This window comes from Molothrus ater, chromosome 9, assembly GCF_012460135.2.
Source record: "Molothrus ater isolate BHLD 08-10-18 breed brown headed cowbird chromosome 9, BPBGC_Mater_1.1, whole genome shotgun sequence".
Classification (NCBI taxonomy): domain Eukaryota; kingdom Metazoa; phylum Chordata; class Aves; order Passeriformes; family Icteridae; genus Molothrus; species Molothrus ater.
In genome coordinates, this window is record NC_050486.2 from 20,558,851 (window position 1) to 20,578,485 (window position 19,635).

At 51.3% G+C, this 19,635-nt stretch overlaps 1 protein-coding gene across 13 annotated transcripts in view; it reads left to right on the top strand.

Moving 5' to 3' along the window:
- The window catches only part of PTPRF (protein tyrosine phosphatase receptor type F), a 374,918-nt gene extending 358,844 nt beyond the window's left edge, over positions 1-16,074 (top strand). For all 13 annotated transcript variants that reach the window (XM_054515796.1, XM_054515799.1, XM_054515805.1 and 10 more), the window contains 9 exons: positions 5,705-5,824; positions 6,882-7,036; positions 8,290-8,575; positions 10,187-10,365; positions 12,755-12,881; positions 13,102-13,227; positions 13,851-14,005; positions 14,124-14,259; positions 14,400-16,074. In XM_054515796.1, the coding sequence (XP_054371771.1) occupies positions 5,705-5,824; positions 6,882-7,036; positions 8,290-8,575; positions 10,187-10,365; positions 12,755-12,881; positions 13,102-13,227; positions 13,851-14,005; positions 14,124-14,259; positions 14,400-14,468 (1,353 nt within the window). In that variant the 3' untranslated portion in view covers positions 14,469-16,074. The remainder of the gene's footprint in view (positions 1-5,704; positions 5,825-6,881; positions 7,037-8,289; positions 8,576-10,186; positions 10,366-12,754; positions 12,882-13,101; positions 13,228-13,850; positions 14,006-14,123; positions 14,260-14,399) is intronic.
- Positions 16,075-19,635: the final 3,561 nt, after the last annotated feature.

Below are 19,635 nucleotides of genomic sequence, written 5' to 3' on the forward strand. Positions count from 1 at the left end.
TCGTTTAGCTCTATTTTGCCTGCATATCTGCATGTGCAGCCATTCTTTCCTGCCCACATCACATCAAAGGGGGAAAGGAAAGCTCTGAGATGGAGAGTGTGGACCACCCCAGAAGCTGAGAAGCTGCAATAGTTGGGTGGGACCAGCAGCAGCCTGACAGGGTCCAGGCATTTCTGGCAATGCAGGGGAATGGCTGACAGGGTCTCATTGCAATAACAAGACTAATTTGTGCCTTGTCCAATGACAACATGTATAAATTATCAGCTTACACTGCCAGGATTAGATATTCTGATGTAATAAACGCAAAGCTGCCTGCAGACCATGGGGAAGGCATGAGCTGGAGAAGGAGTGGGAGCCCTCACTGCAGATGATACAGCTTTCGTGACAGAGGTCCTTACTCAGCCCCTGAAGCAGGAGTTTGTAAGCTGTGACCAAGTGCTCCTGCACCCAGATGCACCCTTTGGGCAAAGCCTGCCCAAGGATGAGGCAGCTTCTGCCTCTCATGATTCAGTTTGCTCCTAAAAGTAAAATTTTAGCAGTGAGCATTTGTACTAGCAGAATATTTTAGTGTTGCCATGCCAACAGCAGAAGGGGCTTGTGCACTCAAGCTGTGAAGCACTGATTATTTTTAGCCCAATAAGCTCATTCTTGAGAAGCAGAAACGGTCAAGTTTGGGTTTAGTTAAAACTTTTGCCTGCATGCTCTCCCTCCCTTTCAAAGCTTTAGCACTGAAATGCTCTCAGGGGTGTCCCAGCCCACCCTGACTGGGAGGAAGTGGCTGGAACCACCAATCACTATGGCAAAACAGATCTGCTTTTCCTAATGTGCAAAAAACAGGCATTATTGCTGGGTTTCCTGACATCTTCAAATGCCCTACAGCCTGGAGGGAAAAAGAGCATTCCTTGGAGATGAGCTGTCTCTAGAGATCCAGCCCCAGCTGAGCACTGTGCTTCCTGCTGCAGAGCCCTGGCTGTTCTGTCCAATGGCCACTGTCACCCACACAGGGTGACAGGGAAATGATTCTGACCTGCCCTGTGGCTCAGAGATTGGCACACTCAGGGCTAAGCAAGATCAGAAGCTTCTGATCAACTGTGCTCTGCAGCTGAGGGTTATATGAGGACTTTCCTGAGCCTTCACATTTCAATAATGAGCATATATTTGAAGAACAAGGAAAAGCCCTTCTGGGTTGCCAAATAAATCCATGCCTGGAATCTTGACTCACTTAACTTCTGGGCTTCTTAGTTATGGCAAGGCACTCCAAGGTGCATGTTTCTTGAAGATAACAGGTTTCCTCTGACCCCAGAGGGACTCGTCTTAGCCTGAGATGTCTGTGCTGCTGAGCTGTGTGTTATCTCCCCCCAGCACACCCCATCCTATCCTGCAGTGTTTTGTTTGTCTGTCCCAAACACAGTGCGTGTGATCAGGCTTTTGGTAACATTGAATCCTTGTTATGGGCAGGAGGTGACCAGAGCCCTCAGAGAATCTCAGGCAGCCTGCCTGATTGGACAGACTGCCCAGGGGCTCCAGGCTGACCTGACCAGACCCAGACCCCTGCATTTGCTCCCTGGCACTGCCTGCCTAAGTCCTGCTGCCTCTTTGGCACATGCCCAGCACTAATGAGAAGTGGGCATTTTTCTCTGGCTCTGTGGGAGAGGCAGGTTGTCAGGAGAGGCAGTGGAGAAGTCTGGTCACTCCTGAGTTGAACCAGTGATCCACAGCAAGGACTTCCCTGGATGTGTTTGCTGTACCCTGTAGGTGTCTCAGGGCATTCCCTCACAGCAAGGTTCTGGTGGGGAGCCGTGATGTGGACTTCCAGGAGATTATTTTCTCTGGGGGTTTTTGTTGTCTTTTTCAGCATCTTCAAAGGCAAGATTGCTTTTAGCCACCTTCCTGCTCTGCTTTTCCTCGTGCCCTTTTGGTGAGGGCTAGAGCTCTCTTGGGAGCACACCTTTTAGGGACCAGTGAAGATCCTAATCCCAGTCATTGCCCATTGCTCCAAAGTTTCAACATGAGTCACTGTTTTGCAGTTCATTCTGCTCCAGAGACTTCAAACTTCATCTGATGTAACCCCTTGGGTCCCTGCAGCATTGCTGCCTGCCACTGCTCATGCTGCTGTGGGACAGCACTGCTCCAGGCAGTCACATGGCATCACAGCATTACCCAAGGGTGACCTTGCCTGAAAGTCCCCTTGCCCAGGCGCTTTGGCAGAGGCACAGGACTGTGTGTCCAGCTGCAGAGCCCGGGGTGGGCAGCAAGGCCTCATGGAGAGCTGCCTGCTGCAGAGCAGGCTCTGCTGCCTTTCCAGGCGAGCTCCCCAGGTCACCCTCAGCACTGCTGTGATAAGCCAACCAGGACCAGCAGCAGCTTGGCAGCCCTGTGGGGGTGACACTGCTTTAAAGGATTCCTGAGCTGCAGAGGGGAAAAAAAATCTTTAAAGAGCATCAGCTTTTATGGTCTGCAATTTTAGCTGGCTTGATGGTCTAAATCATCCTCCCTTTTTCATGTTTTCACAAAGTGAGAAGCACATAAAGGATAGAAATGGCTGGATTGTGCAATTTAGCTGCCTTCAAAGCTTTACAATCAGTTTCAGAATCATTTGGTGGCAGTTCAGAAACACACATTGTAGATTAGCTTTCCCCAAGCTGGGAGTGTGGTGTGTCCCTGCCGGGCTGTGTTGCCAGGAGAGAGGTATTAAAGCAGGATTTCTCCTACCCTGGGCTATCCCCTAGAGCCTGGCAGAGCCAAGTCTCCCACAGCAGTGCCGTGGGTGGTTCTGTTCCAGCCCAGAGCACCAAGCAGCCTTCTCTGGAGTGTGATCTCCCCTGGCATTTCATGTCCTCGGGAGGGGGTGTTAAGAGGCTGGTGCTCAAGGGCCCTGGGGAAGAGAAGCCTGGCAGCCACACGATGCTCCAGCCCTTCTGCTGACAGCAGTGCCATCTGGAGCTTGTGAGCAGGGCTGGGGGCAGAGCACAGCTCTCAAGCTGAAGAGAGGTGCCCGGCTGCTCTTGGGCTCAGGGCATCAAAGGAGAGGAACAGGAGCCACTCAGCAAAGCTGCAGTAAATGGCTGTTCAGGACATTACTGTGCTCCTTAAGTTAATGAGAAACAAGCACTGCCAGAAGAAAACATCTCTTATCTGCTTTAGTGCCACAGTGCATCGGCTTCAGCATAAAATTTACAGAGCTTGAAAATGGGGCATAAACATTATGGGTAAATTTGGCAGAAAATGTGACTGAGTCTTATCTGGTCATGAATAAATAATTTTCAATTACCAGCCCAGGCATTGCTATTATCCCACACAGGGAACCTCTGAAGTTTGTTTTGTGCTCGAGTACACAGCCCTGCAGCATGTGGGTGGCAGGAGGGGACTGCTGTCCCTGAGGTGTAGGCTCAGGCTCAGGAACAGGCTGTGCTGTTCCCCTGAAACATCCCCTGCAAACCACAGCAAGCAGCTGTCCCCAGCATTTGCAGGATGCCATGCTGCTCTCCTCTCCCTCAGAGAGGGTCACATCCTCCCCAAGCCAGGCAAGATGAACTCAGACCTCGTGGAGACAGCCTGCAGGTGGCACCTACTCATGAGGATGGGATCAGTTTAGCTGTGAAATAATGTTTGTGACCTTCAAGTTGCTGGTGCTGCAGCCAGTCAGCACCAAATGCTCTGTGCCAAGTGAGGAAGAGGAATCCTGAGATTATTGCAGGGCCTGCCATGCTGCCACAGATCCAAGGCAGCACAGCAGCCCAAGCAACAGGAGACCCTGGGCAGGAGGCAGCAGAGCTGTTCTGCTTGCACAGGCACCTGCAGTACCCCATTAGGCAGCCTTGCACCAGGCACTTCTGCCAGGGCAGGCCTTACTGTGAGCAGAACCCAAAAAGCAGGGAGAGGTGCATCCCTCTGACTCCAGGTTGCTGCACTCCAGAGCCAGAGTGCAGGATCAGGGCTCTCACAAGCCCCACCCTGCTGCAAGTGGTTTCAATTAAAAGGCAGAACTTCATTGATTCCTAATTAAGCTCATTGTTTCCCTTCCCACGCATTCCCCTGTAAACACATTCTGCTAATAATTAAGTTTACTATTCCTTGACAAGCACAGATGATCTTCCATTCACTCCTCTCTCCTAGGGTGGGAAACCATTTTCACTGTGGTGCACATGGGTGGGAATGAAGTCTTCCTCCTGTCAGCCAGGCACTGTGGCTCTGCAGGGTGGGGATGCCAGGTACCAGATTAAACAGGGATGCTGAGGGTGCCAATTAAATAGGGAGCTTGGGGCTTCACAGAAAAAAAAAAAAAAGAAATGGAGGAGTAGTTTGAAAACACTGAGCTGTGAAGAGGAGGAGGAGAGCAGCAGCATGTGAGCAGGGAGGGATGTGCAGGGAGGTGAAGGGGGCAGAGGGATGGGCCCCTGGGGATGTGTTTGGCTGTCTGCCAAGTGGGATGCAACAAAAGCTGTGACCAGTAGCTCAACGCACCCTGACTGCAGAGTTGGAAAGGGATGATAAGGATGATGCAAGGCAGGAGGTTTCTAGGGAGCAGCAGTGTTTTCATGATGGGACAGTGCTGCCTGCAGGAGGGAGCTGAAGGGGTAGTTTGGCCACAGTCTGTGTCTTGCAGAGGGAGAACAAGATGTGCCTGTGTCTAAGCTGCCATCTGTTCCTTGCAGAACCATTTTGAAACACCTGGGAGATGTAGAATTTCAGGGATGTGCCACCTGCCACAGGTGCAGGTTGGTGTTGCTTGGTGATGCTTAATTTACTCAAGCCTGCAGCAGGGCAGGGAGGGTGGATACAGCATCCAGGCTGGAGCCCTGGCATGGGCTGTGTCCCACCTTCACAAGGGTGGTCTGCTGCCCAAGGCCATGCTGGCAGGGCACCCTGGGAGACTATGAATGTTATGGGAAAGGTAATGCCTGTTGCTGTGTACTGTGCTGGACTCAGCTCTGTCCTACCACAGCTGTGGGTCAAGGACACCAGGCTGGCTGGGAGCTGGTGGGGATACAGACTGCATCTCATTCACCTCAGCTGCCCTTTGAGTAGAGCAGTGCCCACAGAAATCACCATTTCCTCCTCCCTGCTGCACTAGCTCTTCTCCAGTCATCTCACAACTGCCCACCTTCTCTTCATCCAGGTGAAGCTCAGGCACGGGGGTGGTTCAGGCAAAGCCCCAAAGATGCCCATCTCACCAAACAGGAGGCAGAGAAGTACTACAGCAGGCACAAATCACTGCTAGGAATTGCTGCTCACTGTCTTGGTATCTGGTGTTGCTCTTGCTGCTCTTGTCTGGCGGCCTGGCCCCCTTTGCCACTTCCACCAATGGCTCCAGGGGAAAAGGAAAATCCCTCTTTCAATGAGTAGCCACTCACTGAGATCACCTCAGCTGGTCAGAGCATGGTGCTAATAACACCAAGATTGGTTCAATTCCCATATGGGCCATTCACTTGAGAGTTGGACAAAATTATCCTTGCGGGTCAGTTCAGCTCAGAATATTATTCTGATTCTGAGTCTTATGGAAAGGGGTCCAGCAGGTGCTGCCTTTTTTGGGGGGGTTGGGACACTCTGGGGGAAGGAAATCTGGATTTTAGAGCCCCCCCCCCCCCCCCCTGCACAATTACTCATTTCTGTCTCTACCCTTTGAAGTGCAGAGCCCTGTTCCTCATCCCAGATGCCCCAGCCAGCATCCAATCACTGACCCATTTTCCTCACCTCCCTGCAGGTAAAGTGTGACCAGTACTGGCCTAGCCGGGGTACAGAAACCTATGGGATGATCCAGGTGGTCCTGCTGGATACAGTGGAGCTGGCGACCTACACCGTGCGCACCTTCGCGCTGTACAAGGTATGGGACTGCCTGCTGCTGCTACTTCACGTATTGCAGAGATGGTTCCCAAGGCTGCAGGGTGCTCCATGGCCCACAGGCAGTGGCCAGTGGCTGCACCTGGCTTGCCCAGGCATGAGCCATGTCTCACAGGTGGGCTGCAGTAGGACATCAGATGCAGGTTGTGCATCTGGCTACCACTGGACTTTGGCCAGGATACTTAATGCTCTTCTGTGTGCTTTTTGTGATACTTAATGCTTTTCTGTGTGCTGTTCTTGCCTCTGGTGAGTGTACAGGTAGCAGCTGTCCTCCCATTAGAGGGACAACATGGGAAGCAGTGAATTTTTATCACTCCTGTCACTAATAATGCAAATGGAGGGGCTATTTCTGACATGAGCATAAACCCTTCTCTCCTGCCTGCTGCATTCCTCATTAGTGTTTGGAAATCCCTGGGGGCAGTGCCAGCAGCAGTGTCAATGCAGACAGGCTTTGCAGCAAGTGCTTCTGTGCGTGACTGAGTGTGTGCCAGGAGCCCAGTGCTCAGGGGGGACACACTCGTGCCCCAGGAAGGCCCCAACGATCACCCAGCTGTTCCTACCACTTGCTGCATAGATCACTCGCTGCACAGATCACTCAGCCAAGCCCAGAGAGGAGCAGGGCAGTCTGCAGTCACAGGCTGGTCACCCAGCCCAGGGACACCATGATGCAGAGGAGCAGGGAGGGAGCTGGCTGCTGTAGCCCTTCCATGCCCAGTGCCCATTTTCCCTGAACGTGCAGTGAGTATGCAGGCACTGAACCTGTGCTGTGCAGAAAAGAGTCTTTCACCTTCCCTGCAGTCTGTTCCACTCCTGCAGAGATGCTCTGTTGTCTGTAAAACTGCCTTTCTACAGAGCATCTGTATGTATAGGCGCTTTGCAATAAACCTGTGTTTTTCCTCCAAATTTTCACTGGTGAAAGCCCAGTACATGCATCATCACACAGAGCTTTGCGTGCCTGTGGCTGCTGTTGCCCTATCAGTGCACTCCTGCACTGGGATGAGATGTTCTCATGCAAAACAACTCCTCTTTGTCTTTGACAGAATGGCTCCAATGAGAAGACAGAGCTGCGGCAGTTCCAGTTCATGGCTTGGCCCGACCACGGGGTGCCAGAATACCCCACCCCAATCCTCGCTTTCCTGCGGCGGGTCAAGGCCTGTAACCCAACAGATGCTGGGCCCATGGTTGTGCACTGCAGGTAGGACTGTGTGTTTGTCTTCTGGCTGCAGGAGCTTTAACCTGTCTGAAAGTGGAGTCTCCCCTTCTTGTGAGAAAGGTTTCATGGTAGCACAACCTGCGCTGCATGCTTGGGCTAGCAGCAGAACAGGCTCAGCAGTGGTAATGCAATGGTGGCATTTCTGTTGCTACTGCTGTATCAGATTGAACAGGACTATATGGAGAGCCTCAGAAAACACATTTTCCTGTAGAACTGCAAGTGCCATTTAAAAATTAAATTATCTGTTCCCAGCCTAAGTGGGTGGTACCTTCAGATGCACATCACTGACAGAAATGCATGCAGTGACCTCTGCGAACATTCATATGCAATATTTACAGCCATACTCTTTCACAGGGTAGAAAGGCAGCTCTTAAGGCAAAATATTAGTCTACTAAGGCTCAGATTCTTACCCAGCCAAGATTTATTTGTAGCAGCCAAGAGGGGACTGTTACTGAACAAACCACTCCATCATTGCTGTTTCAGCATACGCCTTACCAGCAGTGTTTAATGCTCTTCTTTCATGCTCTGTTTCAGATGGTAGTGGGGTGTAATTAACACACAAACAAGCTGTATTAAAGCCTTGTTAAGGATATGACTTGCACCATAAATGAGGGAATGCCTAGGCTCCCTACCTCTGTCTGTGTTTACGTGTCACAACAGTGTATCTGCTGTTTTCAGGGTTGTCTCAGAGTGAGTAGCTTGAGGTTTGCTACTGCCTGTCCAGCAGTGGAGAGGCATTTGGTGCTTGAGGAAGGGCTCAGCACAGTCATGCATAACCTCAGCTTTCTGCTTCCCCTCTCAGGCTGGCCATGCTCATTTTATGGGTAAGGAAACAGTTACCCAGGTTAGGGGACAAGCAGGCTGGAAATTACTGGCTTCAGTGGTGTTAGGGCCCAGCCTGATCTTCACGTCTTCTGACTTCACACACACATGTGTGTGTCACTCTCCTGCCTGTTACACACATTTCTCCTTCCCTTGTGGAGGGGCTGCCAGCCACCACAGGGATCAGCAGGGTGTCACCATGTCTTTTCCGGGGACAGCAGAAAGACTGAGGAGCTTCTCACATTCTCCAGTGATACTCTCCCTCGCTCCTCCTGTCACTTCTTGTTTGGAGCTTTGCTCACAGAGAGCAGCCTTTACTCCCCTTGTGTGCCCTAAGTCCGGGTGATCTCTGGAGCTTGTGTGACATCTCTAGGAGATGGTGTCATCTCAGACCGTGTGCTTTGCTCCTGCAGTGCTGGCGTGGGCCGAACCGGCTGCTTCATTGTCATCGACGCCATGCTGGAGCGGATGAAGCACGAGAAGACCGTGGACATCTACGGCCACGTGACGTGCATGCGCTCCCAGCGCAACTACATGGTGCAGACAGAGGACCAGTACATCTTCATCCACGAGGCCTTGCTGGAGGCCGCCACGTGCAGCAACACCGAGGTGCCCGCGCGCAACCTCTTCGCCCACATCCAGAAGCTGACCCAGGTGCCACCAGGCGAGAGCGTCACTGCAATGGAGCTGGAATTCAAGGTTGGTGGCAGAGCCCCAGCACTCCACTTCTCTAGTGCCCTGTGTCTGCCCAGAGAGCTCCACAGGCTGGTCGTCCAGGGGTTGGGAGAGGTGGACTATGGATCATTACAGGCAGTTATTCTTTTGTGTGTTTCAAAAGCAGGTAGGCAGTGATTTAAAATACATTTGAATTGTAAAGCTTGTGTCGGCCGTGGTCCCCCCTGGATTGGCAGATTCTGGGGATGATATAAAAGGCAGATGGATGTGCAGTTCCCAGCAGCACATTCTGCTCTAGGTTCACTGTGCGGCAGGAGCTGCATCTGAAATCAGATGCATATCATGTTAGTGATAATTGATGTTACTGTGAACAACTTGTCTGGAAACAGCTCCAATTTAAATATGTGAGACATTTCTGGTCTCATTTCTTCAATGCTAAGCTCTGTAATCTTTTAACCACCTCAACACCAAGCCTCACTGTCTAGAATTGGTGAAGGCAGTGTTTTAAGGCACACCATTTTTAAGAAGCCAAGCCCACATTTTTCTGCCTGTATCTGTGTATGCCAACTGCAGATATTTATTACAGCCTTGGAGCTGAAGTGAACTCTGTTAAGTGCCCATATTCTCAGATGAGGAGCATTAGTCCAGTGAACTCTTGCAGGGGAATATAGCTCATGCAGGGAGGCAGCAGACCATGCAGGCTGTGAAATGAACTGCAGCAGTACACCTTCACCCTGGGGATTCCCTCCAAGTGACAAAGGAGCAGGAGAGGCAAAATATTGACTTTCCATGTTAGCTGGGAATAGTTGAGAAGCTCTGTCCTGTGGTTATCAGAGCTGCTGGTATCCTGGGGTTGGAACAGTAAAACATGCTGCCTGAGTATCTCATGGTGACACTCCTCAGGAGAGCCACAGAATTGTGCTCAACTCAAGCAATTCTGTTGTAAGAATGACAAAATTTTACTTTCCTTTTATTTCTCCAAAGATGTCTTGAGAACAGTAGTGAAATTGCCCCTCTCTGTGCCCTGGCAGTGTCCACTGCATGGGAAACCTTGGGGAGCAGGATATGGGAGGTCCTCCCATGGCTGAACTGCTCCTCAGAAAGCAACACTGTCCCCCTGCAGAGAGCCTCTCCCTGAGGTCAACCTGCCACTCATAGAGAGAAGGGTGGTTCTGGAGATGCTGGAGGCAGTCTTTTGGGGAAGGAAAAAAAAAAAAAAAGTAGCTGGGGGAAGGAAGAGTGACTTCTGTTTGAATCTGCCAGCAGATCTAAGTAACACATTTACCATTACTCCAGTTTATGGGACTCAAAGAGAGCCATAAAATGTCTCACAGTAACCCAAAATATATCTTCTTTACCTAAAACTGTCACAATTCTCACATTTTCTTGGGTTCTTCTGGGGTGAGAAGTAAATTACAAGACATTGTTGGAAGAGGAAAGAGGAAAAGCTTTGCTTCCCTGCCACCACCAAGCATACATCCCTGGCTCAGAGAGGTACAAAGCCTCTTGGCTCTGTGTGTGTCAGAGAGCTGCTGTGGGTCTTCACTCCACTACATGACTGCTGCCAGGATCCCGATTCTTCCCCCAGACTGCTGCATCTCCAGCAGGGATCTGATTTGTCTCCTCCTCTTTCAGCTGCTGGCCAATTCTAAAGCACATACCTCACGTTTCATCAGTGCCAACCTCCCTTGCAACAAATTCAAGAACCGCCTCGTGAACATCATGCCGTATGAGCTGACAAGAGTCTGCCTGCAGCCCATCCGCGGTGTCGAGGGCTCTGACTACATCAATGCCAGCTTCATAGATGGCTACAGGTAAGGATTACCTTGGGTGACTGTGCCAGCTTGGCCTGCCTGCTTGCCTTCTCTTTCCCAAGGCAAGCAGGTCCTGACCGCCTGAGGTGGGCTGGGGACCACTTTGTTGCATTTTATATATTTCCTTCTTCTCAGACACTGCAGTGTGTGTAGTTACAATATGTGAAGACTGCCTGTGAGTGAGTGCTGCCAGGCTGGCTTGTGTTGCTGTAGACAGATGTCCACATGGCTGGAGTGGCAGGCTGTGTTGGCTTCTGTGGAGGTTTTATGGGATATTCTGGTAGGATCCCTTGGCTTGTTGAGTACCTAACTCAAACCTGCCTCCCTGCTGTAACAACTAGAGTTAGGAGTGTGCTTCCACTGAGTGGCTGATCCAGGCAGCAGCTCAAAGCTTGTTCCATGTCTTGATTTTAGGAGGAGTCTGGATCCTCAGGCAGGGCTGGTGCTGGACACTGGGAAGCCCATCACTAGGTTACTCTCTCCAGAACACAGTTTAGAAAGCACCAGTTAAGATCTAGTGCGGCTGCAATGCTTAAGTTTTCTGTATCTGTCTGCTGACATCTCATTCTCAGATGCTGAATGCCAGGAGAGAAGAATAGCCCAGTGGCCACATCCCCTTCCCAAGCAACCCCTAGACAACAATCCAAAGCAAATCACAGTGATGCACATCAAAGGCCTGTTCCTGTCATCTGTCTGTGCACCATCACTGTAAGGTCATCCCTCATGTGCACCATCATCAGTGCTGGAGTGGGGGATGCAATGATAGATGTGGCACATGTCCCTTCCAACTTGGCTTTGCCCATCTGCCTCTTTTGGACTGGTAACCTCCCAGATGCAAAAGGCACTGCCAAAGGGAACAAATGTGGGTGCAGCCAGGCCAGCAGCTCTGTGCCTTGTTGCTGCTCCAACAGCTGAGCCCAGCAAGAGTTCCCAGGGAGAAGGGCAAGAGTGGACAAGGAGCAAAAGGGGAGCAACCCTTGGAGCATCTCAACACAGGAAAACTGAAGCAAGCCAGGCCCCTCAGGGTGGGACAGAGTAATGGGGAGGGATGAAGGGGCTGGAGAAAAGCTGTCACAGAGCAGAGAGAGTCTCCACTACCTCCTGGGTGTGTGGCACAGAGCCACCCACCACCAGTGATTAAGGCGGCTGCCTGGCTGCAGCCTGAGTCTGACAGATGGACTGCAGCCACTGTCCTGGCTCCAGAGCCGATGGAGAGCAACACTGGCTTTGCCTCTTGGTGATGCTACGGAGGGAGGGAGAGGGCTGCCATCACAGCAGGTGGTACCATTTCATGTGCTACTTACCCTATCCCCAAGTTCTGTTATCTCTTCCCATCCCTTTCTTTGAGTCATCATTCTTCTAGTTATCTAAAGAAATCAGTTGGCCCAAGGTCCTGCAGATACCACTGATGCTGCATCTTTATTAGCTTTTTCACTTCATTCTGCATCCCCATTCCCTGTTTTTTACTATGTGTTATAAATCCACCTTGAAGCAGCCCCTGTCTGCATCCCGCATGTTACAGCTGCCCTGCAGCACGTTCATTAATTTAGCACCATTAGAAATAGCACCAGTAGAGGGATGAAGGCAGAACGGAGGGAGGAAGGCAGGATGGAAGAAGCCAGCCCTGGTCCCGCGGGCTCCAGCGCCCCGCAGTGGTGGAGCCAGCTCAGACTCTGCTGTGCCAGGCTGGGAGCTCAGTACCAGCATGCCAGAGCTGAGTCCAGAGCACCAAGGGGGCTTTCTTCAGGGTGGGGGCTGGTCTGGGGCACATCACACAGAAAATTAGGAGAGGTGCTCTGGTTGGCAGTGGAACCAAAAACAAATTCTGAAGCTTTATAAAAGCAGACAAAACTGTATTAAAGGTTTCCACACTGCCCTCATTATTGTCTGGAGTGTGTAATCCAGGTGACCTGGTTCAGCTGCTCTGTATTTTCCTATGCAATGGGAGGGATGATGGGTACTGCAGAGAGTAAAAGGAATACAGGGGTGCTGCTGGGATCATCCCCAAGCACAGTCTCTCCTTCCAGCCCAGGTGGGTGCTGGCAGCCTGCTGGTGGGGGCCTGGGTGCCAAGAGGGCTCTCAGTGCAACAACAGCACTGGAGACAAAAAGCAGCAAGAGGCTGGGCTGGGGACGCCCCAGCAAGGACTAAGAGCTTTTCTGGATCTCCCAAGTTGCGCTCACTGTGTCTGTGGGGAGCACTTAGAGGACAAGTGCTGGACCAGCTCACCTCTCTCCCAGAGCCCATGGCTCATCCTACTGCTGGATTGTCAGACTTGTTCCTTGATACCATGGGGCCCTGCTTCCAGCTCACCCAGCCCACCAGCTCCCAGAAGCAGCTGCTGCCCATCTCTGAGGAGCTGCTCTGAGCACCATTTTGTTTGTCGCAGGCAGCAGAAGGCCTACATTGCCACACAGGGACCACTGGCCGAGACCACGGAGGATTTCTGGAGGATGCTCTGGGAGCACGACTCCACTATCGTGGTGATGTTGACAAAGCTGCGTGAGATGGGCCGGGTACGAGTCCTGCTGTGGGGGCAGGGGGGCTCTGGGGCTGCTGTCTGGGGGCTCACGCTCTTGGCTCACCCCAGTCTGTGTTTCGCACCACTCACTCTGGGCGAGCCCCCACTGTCTGTTGGCTGACCCTGTGGCCCCACAACCACATAGGCACCCAGGGAGGGGAGGGAGGAGCGGCAGCTTGTCGGTGCTAATGTCTTACCCTGCTCCTCATCCACAGGAGAAGTGCCATCAGTACTGGCCTGCAGAGCGCTCTGCCCGGTACCAGTACTTCGTGGTGGACCCCATGGCAGAGTACAACATGCCACAGTACATCCTCCGGGAGTTCAAGGTGACGGATGCCAGGGTGAGTGCATCTGCTGGCTCCCCAGCTCCTCTGCCTCTCATGCCTCTGCCCTAGCCAGGCCAGTCGAGGAGGTATGCAACAGCTCCTGGAGAAACGGGAAAGCAAATGCTGCCTTGTACTGCCTGCAAAAAGGGCTGCTGCCCACCACCCACTGCTCCTCTCTCTACAGGTTCCTGCCCTGCCAGCTGTGCCAGCCCCCTGAACAGCTCAGGGATGGATCCCTGTCAGCACCAGACTCTGCTTTGCCTGTGCTGCTCACTTGAGCAAGCATTTAACACAGGTCCCCCTGCACCTGGAGTCTGTGTGTACAGCATCTGACCGAGCACAGGACCCCTGTGTTACAGTAAACATGGTTCTAGGGTGGAGTTGGGCCCCAAACACTGACCCAGTGGACCCTGTAGGGGCCCAAAGGCCTGCTCAGCTAAGCTACCCTGGGGTGAACATGGAAAATTGAGACAGGTCCCAAACATGCAGCAAATGATCTGCCTGGGCTCACCCGTGGCCTGCGCACCTTCTCACCTGGCCTGTTCAGGGGGTCTGAGAGCAGGTCGGAGCACCAGTGCTGAGGGGAGTGAGATCAGGCCCTCACCGATGGTTCACATCCAACACCCCTCTCCCTGCAGGACGGCCAGTCACGGACCATCCGCCAGTTCCAGTTCACAGACTGGCCTGAACAGGGAGTGCCAAAGACAGGAGAAGGCTTCATTGACTTCATTGGGCAGGTGCACAAGACCAAGGAGCAGTTTGGGCAGGATGGGCCCATCACAGTGCACTGCAGGTAAGGACTGCAGTCTCGCCCCTGTGCTCCAGGAACAGTTTGCACTGCTCCTAGGAGCTCTGCAGAGCCCTTCTGGGGCTGGCAGGACTCACAGTGGTCCCTCTTGCTCCCTGTGCAGTGCCGGGGTTGGGCGCACGGGCGTGTTCATCACACTCAGCATTGTGCTGGAGAGGATGCGCTACGAGGGCGTCGTGGACATGTTCCAGATGGTGAAGACCTTGCGGACGCAGCGGCCAGCCATGGTGCAGACAGAGGTGAGCTCCCCTCCTGTGCGTGGCAGTGGAGATCTGTGGGAGAAGGGAGGGCCCTGATGTCTCTGAATGTTGGACCCTACCCTACAGCCCGCTGTCCTTGTGTCCCCATTGCTCATGTTTCCCTCGTTGGTGCCTTGCAGGACCAGTACCAGCTGTGCTACAGAGCCGCACTGGAGTACCTTGGCAGCTTCGACCACTATGCAACGTAACAGTGCTTTCCTCCAGTCGCGGTGGGGATGTCTAGGAGTGGAGATGGGTCCCTGTGAGCCAGAGCCGCCCATTCCTCAGTCCTTCTGTACAGGTGGAGGTACTGCCCAGGCCGCAGACCTCCACGCCAACCAGTTCTGACCACGGCATTTAGGAACTTAGCCCCAGCGCCAAATGAGGGAATCCGACTCCAAAAGCATTTCCAGTCTCTGGCTGAATTTCTGCTCATGTGCATCTCTCACCCTCTCTCATGCCGACTGCATTTCACAGCAAGGCTTTAGGTGGGTGGAATGGGATCTTTTTTTTAAACATGTAAAATAGTTACTAGTGGTTTTTATAATCTTCTCTCTTTATTTTTTATTTTTTGCAAGTCTTAATGTTTTGCCCAAGCAGAACTGGACCCGCCAAACCTTTGGGAGTTGGGTTTTGGTTTTTTTAATTTCCTTTTGCTTTTACATTTTTTACTGCCCTGTGTTTATTTCAGCCCAGTCACTGCTGGTTCTGCCCATTTTAGTGCAGCTTCCTTGGTAATTCGCAGCAGCTGGCTTGTGGTTCCTGCCCATCTACATTCCCCATAGGCTTTTTAATCCTCTGTAGAATATGAAATTTCATGGAACTGGACCTAAGCTACCAATTATTTTTTTAGTCTTCTCCCCTCCCCCATTATTTCCTTAGTAGGTTTGGGTTTGGGAGGGCATATGGGGTCGCTGGAGAAGCGTCCCTTTGTCAGCTGGAAACTGTTCAGTCCTATTACAATACGTGTTCAACCAATCCAGTGACCGTGTGTATTGGCAGATCCTGATATGACGTGAGTTGTCGTCGCCTTGTTTGTGAGAGACCCGAAATCCCGGGCTCCATGCATTGGAACCTCTTTTTGTGTGTCTTGCTGGAAAGGGGGCAGGAGTAGTGAGGGGGTCCCACAGTTCCCCAGGGAGGGGATGGAAAGAGCAAGGCACGGCCCTTTGTGTTAACCCCACGGTTCTGTGCGTGCAAGCGCCATCCTGTCACCTCTCACCAGTGGAGTGTGTCAGAGCATTGACAAAGACAAGGAGCACAAGCCCAGCTGATCACAGCAGAGCTGGACCATCTCGCTTTGGAAGCAGGGTACTGCAGGGAAGGGGAGGGGAGTACACATGGCTTCAGAGGTTGGGTGTATCTATAATTTCTGCTATCCTGCAAATGTTAAGAGTCACTAGAATATTGTACTTTCTGCTACTTCAGGATGTTCTAATGAACCAATGTGGCAAGACTACTGGACTTAATTTAATGGTACTATATATTAATACTCCTTATTATATCACGCTTGCACTAAAGATGGGGAGTGAGCAGCCCTCTTTTGAGTGCATTGAGTTATGAATAAAGGTGGTGGAAGGGTATCTAATTGTATTATCACATGTATTCCGAATGTTAAGAATCCAAGCTACGTTGAAATCAGAAATCCAGGGTTGGTAATGTTGGAGGACACATTCATTTTTACCTTGTGGATGCATAGTGCTGTAGGGGTCACTGTTGTATACAGTCTGTTTTCTATTTGTTAATAAAAAAAATCTACAGCATCATTGCATAATTCTTGATGTTAATAAATTTGAATAATTGGGTTTCATACAAGCTGGCTTTCCTGTCTGTTTCTTCTGCAATAAGGAGAGGCCACAGAACCCTTTGGCAGTGGGTGCACTCCTTAGCCCTTGGCAGGTAAGTTCTTTCCCACAGGTATGTCCCAATCATGAGTGCGCCGCACTTTCTGCAGGGACCCTGTGCCTGCAGGGAGCATGGAAACCTGTGACAATTCCCTTTGTGCATGTGTGTGCTCACCTCCTGCCCACCTGCAGTTGTAGGGAAGTGCACTGACTGGCTGGACATGCAGGAAAGAGAGGGGTCGGTGGTGATGGCTTTGGTGGCAATAGCAGTCATTGGCACCCTCCTGGACGCTGCAGCAACGCTGCTCTGTAGCACTGAGCACAGTTGTGTATTCAGAGTTAGTGCAGAGTTAGTCAGCAGTAAAGCTGTCACACAGCCCCTGACTGCAGAGCAGCACCCGTTTGCTCAGGTGTGAAACCTGCTCGGGCTGGCAGCCCTGCCCTGTTCTGTGTTAGAGAAACCAGGCCAGCCTTGCTCATGTGTGCACTGCATAGCATGAAATGTCAGCTCCTGGAGAGAGCAGCACCTGCACCCAGCACAGGTGTGTGAGGGGAAACCACTGCAAGGGGCAGAACCACATGGAGCAAGGCCCTGGGGTATTTCCATCCTTCCCCAGGAAGCTGAATCTGCCCTGGCCAGCATGTCCACAATGGGTGGGAGTGCATGGTGGGCAGATGAGCTTTTCCTTAGTGTGGCTATGGGCCCTATAGTGATTGCTCAGTGACTGCTAGAGCTCAGTCACACATAGCATTCCTTGCCAGGTCAGACCTGTTCCTGGGTAGGTGCCAGATGCAGGAATGTTTTCCCCTTGCCTGGCTCATTGTTCCTACACTGCTTCGCTAGAGAGTGGCCTGAGGGGCTGTTGGGCAGCCTCCCTGAGGATGCAGATCCAAGGGCAAAGCAAGCTCTTGCCCTTGTGAGGCAGCACAACAGTGCAGGTGTGTGGGGGCATGTGCCAGTGTTGCTGGCAGTGGGATGCCCCCATCACTGTGAGGACCCAGGATGGCAGAGTGGCACAGCCAAGTGAAGCCCTGCTCACACACGGGTGTGTCTGGGGAGGAAGGGCACCACGCTCAGTGCTGGCAGCCAGCCAGCTGGGAGATGGGCAGTGAGCACCTGCCTGTGCTGCAGCAACAGTGCTCAGGCTGTGCTGCCAAACTACAGGTGGTGACAATGCTTCTGCCATTCACTGAGCACTCACCAGGACTGCCACACGGGCAGCACAGAGCTTTAGTCCATGTACAGCCTTGAATGCAGAGATTCTCACCAAAAGTTGCCAGAACACTTACAGATATGCACACATGCATAGATTTCTTTCTCCTTGTCCTGGAACACTTTGGACTTCATTCCCCACTTGTAGGCTTGTCTGTGGACTAAGTAGAAGCAGAAGGAGGCAGAGAAAGGGTGGAGAACTTCAGCATGGAATGCACAAACAATAACATGAGTGAGCCCAGGCCTCAGAGACAAGGACTATTGCTGGTAGCCACATGGCCAAAGCCTCATGCTGACCTCACAGACCAGGAGAGGCTCAGTGCACAAACTGTGAGGATGTGCCACCTTGGCAAGGGGACAGGCTCCCAGAGGTCAGCAAAAACAGCTGCTGCTCTGCCAGCTTTTCTCCAGCCCCTTTTGTCCACTCTGTCTGCTCACACAAAGCCAACACTTCTCCAAAAGGAATGGACTCATATCATTTTAAAAACACTTATTCTTTGAACATTTATTTTCCATTATTTCTATATATCTCACAAAATAAAAGGGGAACAAAAAAAACCCATGGTGCAAGGTGGATCAACAGCAATGCCAGCCTGATCTGCCCCCTGAGCCAGCACCACAGCTTATGGCACACTGCAGGCAGAGCCACCCTGCTTCCTCCCAGGGCTTGGTACTGACATTCCTGAGCTGCACTGCTCAGCTTTTCCCAGCTAGAAAGGATTGACCACAGCTGGCTTTTTTTTTTTTTTTTTTTTGCCTCATTTTCTTTGGTATCAGCCTGAGACTTTTCCCACCCTCTGGTATTAATACTACACTGAGCTCCATATCAGAAGGAATGGTCTGGAGATGGTGCTGTAAGACACTTTAGCTTCTTGTGTTTGGAGTGTCAAACAGATCAATCATATTTGCACTAAGCAATGGAGCTGGGATATTACTGCTGCCTTTTTTTTTCCCTGGTGAAAATTTTCCATTCCTTAGTTATACCAGGTAGCCCCAATGCAGCCTCAGATAAGCAGCTCTGTAAAGGCCACAGTTTGGCAGGTGGGACAGCAGCTAAATGGCAGCCAGTCAAAGGTGAATTTCTGGGCACTGAGGTGCCTTTCTGCTCTTTCTATTTCATATTTTTTATGCATACTGTTGATGCTTGTAGCAGGAGCTGTGCAGGCACTGCCCAAGCTGGGCTTGCCTCCTGGTGATATTAACTCAGGATCATAGAGTGGTTTGGGTTAGAAAAGACCTTTAAAGATCAGCTACTCCAAATAACATCCTGACCAAGCGCTATCTCTTTGGGATTCTATTGCTTTAAATTTTGTTTTTCAAAGGCAAAATACTTGTTAAATAAGGAAAAAGAAATAGCTGTAACACTGAAAAAATCTGAGCAGACTCTGCACAGTAGCTTGGCAACTCCTTCCCCCACAGTCCTCGAATTTCTTGTCCTCAGCAACATTGCCATTTTCATTTGTAACATTTCCTAGTTGAGAGTGACTTTTTTTTTCCTCTTTTTTCCTTTTTTTCCTGTTTGACCTGCTTCATTTCTGAGGGCAGAAATAATACTGATCCTTCCAATTAAAAGCTCATTGTTGCCCTTTTGCCGGTTATAATAAGCAATCTCAGTCCCCAGTAACAATTACAGGTTATCTTCCATGCCTACACGTTTCTGCTGACAGGAACAATTTTGCCACTTGTCATCTTGAAAAGGCTGACTCATGTCTCTTGAGGGCAGCAGGGCAAGGGAGGTGATTCTGCCCCTCTACTTCGCTCTTTTGAGACCCCACCTGGAGCTCTGTGTCCAGCTCTGGGGTCCCAAACACAGGAATAACACAGACCTGCTGGAGCAGGTCCAGAGGAGGTCAAAGATTCTCAGAGGCTGGAGCAGCCCTCCTGTGAGGACAGGCTGAGAGAGCTGGGGTTATTCAGCCTGGAAAAGTGAAGGCTCCAGGGAGACCTTACACAATTTCCTGTGCCTAAAGAGAGAATTGGAGCAGGGCTTTCCACAAGGGCCTGTAGTGATAGGACAAGGGAGAATGGCTTTGAACTCAAAACAAGTCAGGATCAGATTAGATGTAAGGAAGTAACTCTTCCCTACAAGGGTGGTGAGGCACTGAAACAGATTGCCCAGAGAACTTATGGATGCCTCATCCCTGGAAATGTTCCAGGCAAGGTTGGATGGGACTTTGAGCAACCTGGTCTAGTGGAAGGTGTCCCTGTCCAGTGCAGGGGTGTGGAACAAGAAAATCTTCAAGGTCTCTTCCAACTCAAACCATTCTGTGATTCTATGATAATAGAAAGTTGGTGTTTCTTGACTAAAGGATGACAAGT